The sequence below is a fragment of the Prionailurus bengalensis genome, chromosome A1 (genome assembly GCF_016509475.1).
Source record: "Prionailurus bengalensis isolate Pbe53 chromosome A1, Fcat_Pben_1.1_paternal_pri, whole genome shotgun sequence".
Classification (NCBI taxonomy): Eukaryota; Metazoa; Chordata; class Mammalia; order Carnivora; family Felidae; genus Prionailurus; species Prionailurus bengalensis.
Window position 1 is genome coordinate 86,989,292 of NC_057343.1, and position 7,913 is coordinate 86,997,204.

The 7,913-nt window shown below is 37.0% G+C and overlaps 1 protein-coding gene across 1 annotated transcript; it reads left to right on the plus strand.

Annotated features, from left to right (window-relative positions):
- The first annotated feature begins 6,679 nt into the window (after window positions 1-6,679).
- Window positions 6,680-7,621, plus strand: LOC122479088 (olfactory receptor 11L1-like). The gene has a single exon (XM_043573060.1). It carries the CDS (start codon window positions 6,680-6,682, stop codon window positions 7,619-7,621), a length of 942 nt encoding a protein of 313 aa, XP_043428995.1.
- The last annotated feature ends 292 nt before the right edge of the window (window positions 7,622-7,913 follow it).

Sequence of the window (7,913 nt, forward strand, 5' to 3'; positions counted from 1 at the left end):
GGACTGTTGCAAGTTTTTACATCTGTGGAGCAGAAATTCTGAGTTTTTGGAAGTTTGCACCATTCATTGGAGTAGATTTGTGGGGAAAGGTGAGGAGGCCTAGGAGTAGACAGAGGACAGCATGGTGTGGGAATCCCCTGGGTCACAATGGAGAGAAAGTTCTCCTTGCTAGAGTGCATTTGGAAGAGAGTGTGGTGCATTTCCAAAGATAAAAGACTCATCTGGTGTGTTTGAGAGACCATTCAACAGCAGAGGACAGAGGAAAACACCGAGGGCGGATAAAGTGTTCACAAAATTTTGTTGTGCATCACCATAAGCTCCAGGTACATGCACAGCTGTGTGATCACATTTCTGGGATTGAACAGCACAAGGCACAACACTCGAAGTCTCTCCTCTGGATGAGGGGAGCAGGTCTATGCCTTGCAACGTCTTTTAAGGGAGTTTTGACGAGGGCCAAAGCAACTTCTTATAGACATCTCACTGGAGACAAGTGAAACAAAAGCAAAGATGAACTATTGGGGTGACCTGGAATTGGGAGATGAGTCCCCAAAACATTTGGCTTTGAAAAAAAAGTGTGGGTAGGGCGCCTGGGTGGGTCAGTCAGTTGAGAGTCTGTCTTCTGCTCAGGTCATGATCTCAGGGTTCCTGAGTTCGAGCTCCACATCAGGCCCTGTGCTGACAGCTCAGGGCCTGGAGCCTGCTTCGGATTCTGTGTCTCCCTCTCTCTGCACCTCCCCTGCTCACACTCTGTCTCTCTCTCAAAAATAAAGATTTTTTTTTTAAATTAAAAAAAAAAAAAAGAAAAAGAATGGAGCTTAACTTTGTTTTTAAAATCTTCAGGGCTTAACTTCCAGGTTCTTTAAGAATCTGCAAGCTTACTTCTGGGTGAGCCAGAGGGCAATAGGAAACTGAGTCCTCAACCTTAAAGAACCAGCATAAAATACAACCCCACCCAGGGTGCCTGGGTGGCTCAGTAGGTTACGTGTCTGACTTCAGCTCAGGTCATGATCTCATGGTTTGTGGGTTTGAATCCCCGCATCAGGCTCTCTTCTGTCAGCACGGAGCCTGGAGTCTGCTTCTGTTTCTGTGTGTGTGTGTGCGTGTGTGTGTGTCTGCCCCTCCCTGCTCATACCCTGTCTCTGTCTCTTTCTCAAGAATAAATATTAAAAAGTAAATAAATCAATAAACATCAATAGACACATAGGTCAGTGAAAAGAATAGAAAGTCCTGAAACAAACACATGCTTACATGGTCAGTTGTCCTATGTTGAAAAAGGCAAGAGTATACAATGGGGGAAACACAGACTTTTCAAGAAATAGTGCTGGGCAAATGGTACAGCTACATGCAAAATGATTAAGTGGATTACAGTCTTACCCCCCACACAAAATTAAACTTAAAATGTATTACACACCTAAATATGAGACCTGAAATTGTCAAATTCTTAGAAGAAAACATTAGGTAGTAATTTCTTTGATGTCAACTAGAGAAACTTGTTTTTAAAAAAAATTTTAATGTTTATTTCTTTTTGAGAGAGAGAGAGAGAGAGAGAGAGACAGAATGTGAGTTGGCTGGGGGCGGGTGGTGGGCAGAGAGAGAGGGAGACACAGAATCCAAAGCAGACTACAGGCCCTGAGCTGTCAGCACAGAGCCCAGTGCAGGGCTTGAACACACAAACCACAAGATCATGACCTGAGCCGATGTCTGACACTTAACCGAATGAGCCACCCATGCGCCCCTAGAAACTTTTGTTTTTAATATGTCTCCTCAGGCAATGGAAATGAAAGCAATATTAAATATTGGGACTACACCAACATAAAGAAAATAAAAATTTAAAAAAGCCTTTGCACAGCAAAGGAAACCATCAAAATAACTAACAGTCAACTTACTGAATGGGAGAAAATGTTTGCAAATGATATATTACATAAGGGTTAATATCCAAAATATACAAAGATGTTATACAACTCAACAATCGGGTTTAAAAATGGGCACAGGAATTAAGTAAACATTTTTCAACAAAAATACATATGTACAATAGACACATGAAAAGATCTCAACATCACTCATCATCAGTGAAATGCAAATCAAAACCACAATGAGATAAAATCTCACACCTGTCAGAATGGACAGAAGCAATAAAACAAGAAATAACAAGTCTTATTGACTGTGGAGAAAAAGGAACCTTCTTTAATGAAAATGTTTCCTTGGTGAAAATGCTAATTGGTTAGCCACTGTAGAAAACAATATGGAAGTTCATCAAAATATTAAAATTTGAGTTTCCATATGATCCAGTAACTCCATTAGTGGATATTTACCAAAAGAAAACAAAATGCAAATTTAAAAATATATATGAAGCCCTGTGTTTTTTACATTATTTAAAATGGACAAGATATGGAAGTGTTCATGGGTGGACAAATGGATAAAGAAATGTGGTATATATATTCAGTGGAATATTACTGAGCCATAAATAATAATAAAATCTTGCCATTTACAGCACTGAGGGACCTAGGGAGCATAACGCTGAATGAAATAAATCAGAAAAAGACAAGTCCCATATGATTCCATTCATATGTGGGATTTAAGCAACAAAACAAACAAAGAAAAAAACACCAAGGACCCTTAAATACAGAAAACAAACTGGTAGTGTCAGAGGGCAGGTGGGTGGGTTGATGGAAAAAAAAAAAAAAAGATTAACAGTATATTGATCATGACCAGCACAGAGAAATGTATATAATTGTATATAATTTTTGAATCATTACATTGTACACAAGAATTTAAAATAACACTATGTTAATTATGCTTGAAGAAAAAATTTAAAAAAATATATAAAACATAAATTTATATATTAAAATTAATTAGATTTACTTATATGACCAATAACCTAGAAATGATCCATATTTTAAAGGGTCATCTAAGAGTAATGGAATTCTCATGTGTCATTGGTGGAATGTCTCAATCTTGGCATCTACTCAAATGGACAATTCTATTTTCCACACATACTCAGTAAATACCTTTCAGTTGAGTTATTTGTTGTAAATATTTGTCAGTTGTATTGTATTTGTAAATATTTGTCAGTTGTAAATATTCTTTGTTTTGATTTGCTTGTTGTATAGTTCTATTATTGGAAAGGAGACTTTTCAATCCTGAGTCTGTACTTTCTTTTTTTAAATTTTTTTATGTTTATTTATTTTTGACAGAGAGAGACAGAGCATGAGTGGGGTAGGGGCAGAGAGAGAGGGAGACACAGAATCTGAAGCAGGCTCCAGGCCCTGAGCTGTCAGCAGCACAGAGCCTGACGTGGAGCTGGAAGCCACCCAGGAGCCCCCTGAGTCTGTACTTTCCATGCTAAAGAATACTATCTTCTGGCCATGCCTACAGCAGCTGAAATACTGAGGAATACAAATTTACAATCATATTTGGGAGGGTGGATACCATGGGCAGTGACAACTAATAAAGCCCTTCAGGAGACTTTTCCTTCAGTTACTATGAAGGCATTTCTAATGCTTCCTATAGTTGCTTTGTACTTCCTTCGGCCCCAAGGGGAGAGTACTCTGACCTGCACTAAAGAAAACTCTTAAGGGAATCTATGTATTTGTCCCCAGGTAGAAGACAGTTTTCCAAGGATCAAGGCTGATGAAATCCTAAGTCTTCTTTACAAGAGGGATCTCAGACCATGTTCTCCCTGCCACCTGGCCACAGGGGTTAAAAAGAGAGGAGGAAAAAAAAAAGAATTTGGTGTTTATCTGCAGCATAGATGGTATGCCACAGCCAAAGACAAAACAGTGAGGAGATTCATTAGCTAATTTCCCTTATGATTTAATTAAATGTAATATAGTATAATACATAGCTTTGCTGGAAAAGGAAATTTTCAAGAAAATTTAAAATTTAATTTAATGCATTTCATTTCTGAAAAATAACCAGAGCATTGGCTGTGAGTATATCTGAGCAGATATAACCCAGGTTATTTTTTTACTTTTCTAGAGAGGTATGGAGCTATTATATAGGAGGACTTGCATAATTTTGGATTCGCTCTTTTTTTGTTGTTGTTTACTTATTTTGTGGAGGGAGGGAAGAGCAGAGATAGAGGGAGACAATCCCAAGCAGGTTCCATTCTGTCGGCATGGAGCCCAATGTGGGCTCGATCCCATGAACTATGAGATCATGACCTGAGCTGGTATCAAGAATCAGATGCTTAACCAACTGAGCCACCTAGGCACCTCTGGATTATTTCTTTCTTTTTTTCTTTTTTAAATTTACATCCAAGTTAATTAGCATATAGTGCAGTGATAGTTTCAGGAGTAGATTATTTATTTAGTCTAAGGCAATATACCTCCTCAGGCAATCATTTGGCCTGTAGCATGAAAAACTATAGTTTATCAATTTATCAATTAAAACCACCAAATAAATAGCAAATATACATAAGACCCTATTAATATTTAAATAGTATTTTCCTTTTATAGAAGTGTTAAGTGATTAAAATTAGTTTCTTTATCATCCAACTTCCTCTTAAGATTATATACAACTGGAGAATGCAGAAGCATTTTTTTTTTTTGCTAAAGGCAGAATTAGATAAGTGCCATAGTTTTAAAAAGTGAAAAGGGATTTTCTGTTTGGAATAATGTTCATCTGATTCTAAAACTTTCTTGTGAAAGTTTCACATATGTTATTAGCAAATAGTTATCTTTTGCTTACTATTAATGCTAGAAGAAAAAGAATCAATGTCTTTTTCATAACGGAAATGAGAAATACCTTTGACTTTTGGTTGTACACACATAATATAAACATTATTTTTTTTCTTATGGAACCACAGAAACAAATTCAATAAAATATAATTTTTAAATTAGTCCATATTTCCTCCAAAATTTTTTTTAAATAATAAGTTCTACATTGATTGCTAGTCATAATATTTTTCAAAACCTTTTAGAATAGTGGTACAGCTTCCAAAAAGTGCAACTTTATTTTGTTGGAATAAATGTTAAGATTTTAAGATATTAATATATTCAGGTTGAGTTAATGGGACAAATAAAGTATTTCCTGACCATGCTAACATAATTTGACTTTTCAACCAGGACTAACTAATACTTTTTATAATATATATCTTGAAAAATTTCTACTGTATCAACATTGTGCTACAGGGACCATTAATGCTGTGGCATAAAATCTATAAACAGGGACACATGGGTGGCTCAGTCGGTTGAGTATCCAACTTCGGCTCAGGTCATGATCTCGCAGTCCGTGAGTTCAAGGCCCACCTAGGGCTCTGTGCTGACAGCTCAGAGCCTGAAGCTTGCATCGAATTCTGTCTCCCTCTCCCTCAGCCCCTCCTCCACTCACACTCTGTGTCTCTCTGTCTCTCAAAATTGAATAAAATTAAAAATTGTTTAAATTAAATCTATCAACATATTTCAATAGAATTTTATCATCCAAAACTTCCATAACTTTTAACCTAGATCGATACATATGAATACAATTGCCTTCACATTGCATTCAGCTTATTTTTCATTGTGATGTAGGGGATACCAAGTTTATATCTTTACAAATGGGACTTAAAGAAACTGTTATACATTGATGGAAAGAGAGAGGGAGAGAGAGAGAGAGAGAGAGATTCACATGTAAAAGAAAGTTTTTATTATGAGTACTAATAATTTAGTCTATTTTCTATTTATCATGCAGATATTTTGGCCTTAGCGCACATGTATACTGAAATACACTCATTGAAATACTTTGTTTCTCTAAAAACAAGATTTCTCTAGTTTTTTCTTAATTTTGACAAGACACCTAACATAACTATAGTATTGTACATTTAAAAATTTGGTAATTGGCTATATCTCACACGAAGTCTGCCTTCTCAATAGACAAACTATGGAAACAAATATCATGCAAATTGAAGGATAAATTTATTTCTGACATTGAAATTATTTGCTTGACTGTTCCTAACCACTATAGAAACATTGGTGAGTGCAAGGATTCAAAAAATAAACAAATTAGGAAAGTTAACATAATATTAATGAACAAAATATCTCCATATTGATGTTGAATTTTACTCATTTTGTTTGTTTGTTTGTTTGTTTGTTTGTTTTTCTGGAGAAGTCATATGCTAATCTTTTGCCCAAACCTAGTTGATGACATATAATGAGGGTCACAGAGTTAAAATTGTAGCCAATCCTTTATATTCAGAAGGCAACTGGTATGGACCAGGACCTCCATACTAAAGGACTCTTTTCCCCACCTACTGGCCTCTGATTGTGGCTATGTTCACCAGCCTTTACTGGTGGATCAGCTAGGAAGGATATTAGTTCCTCAGCATTGAAACAAAACCATGTTCTTCCAATAGCCACAATTTATATATCATCCTGGACTGTAGTTTTTAAAAACAACCTACCTAGCTACAAAAATCCACCTTCCCACTTAACGTGTTGCAACTGTGAATAAGCAATTTACTCAGTTTCTTCATTTTTGAAGTGGATTGTTAGAGTATTTACTTTAGAGATTTATTTTGTAAATTAAGTGAGATAATCCATGGAAAATGTTTATAAAGATGCCAACTATGTTATTGCTCACCCTTAACTTTCTTTATTATTAGGAGTCCATGATCATCAGGAAATAATACACAAATAACCATTATTGCTCATCTTCCATATTCTGGGCTTTGTTGTTTATTACAGACCAGAGACAATGAGATATGGATGGAACAAACCAAACAGCAGTGACAGAGTTCATTTTTCTTGGGTTTTCTAGTGTTCTCTATCTGCGGCTAACCTTGTTTGTGATATTTCTCACTGTGTATCTGCTCTCCCTCATGGGAAACACTCTTATTATTTTCATTGTTCTCACGGATGTCACACTCCAAACACCCATGTACATTTTTTTAGGAAATTTGTCATTCCTGGAGATCTGGTACACCACAGCCACGGTGCCTAAGTTGCTGGCCACCTGCCTCGCACAGGTTGTTACCATCTCTGTTTTTGGTTGTATAACCCAGTACTACTTCTTTTTCTCCATGGGAGCTACAGAGTGCATCCTGCTCGCAGTGATGGCCTATGACCGGTACCTGGCCATCTGCAGTCCTTTAAGGTATTCACTTCTCATGAGTCTTCGGGTGTGCCTGCGATTTTCAGCTGGATCATGGATTGGGGGCTTCATTGCCCCTCTGCTACCTACTATACTCATCTCCCATCTAAGCTTCTGTGGCCCCCAGAAGATCAACCATTTCTTTTGTGACTCAGACCCCATTTTTAAACTGTCTTGCTCTGATACATTTTTGGTGGAGGCCTTGGGGTATACATGTAGCTCTGTTGTGATTCTAAGTTCTTTCCTTCTCACTATGTCCTCATATGGGCACATTGTGGTCACAATAATCAGGCTGTCTTCTCGGGAGGCTCGGAAGAAAACTTTCTCCACCTGTGCCTCCCACCTCACTGTAGTATCTATCTATTATGGCACCATTATCTTTGCTTATGTTCGCCCTCCAGCCAAGTACAACTTCACTATTGGTAAAGTGATCTCAGTGTTCTACTGTGTGGTCACTCCATTGGTAAATCCTCTCATATACACCCTGAGAAACAAAGATGTGAAGAAAGCTTTCAGAAAACTTCTATCACAAAAGAGACTGCTCTTGGCCTGATATATGAACGATTTGAGAGATACTCTAAAATAATCAATTTAGAATGGGTTCCCAAACCACATTTACAAATGGTAAGTACTGAAAAGTATATTGCAAAATTGACACCACCTAATATGAACATGTCTCTATTCTTTACATTTTGCTTTGAATTCTACTGCAGTAGATGGTCTGTAATTACTATGTTTAAGAATGTTGGCATTGAGCCATTGTGATAAAGAGATAAATCACACAAGCTCCCTGCCCACACGCCATTAACAATAGGAAAGTAGTCTTAGTCCCATATTTCAGTTGA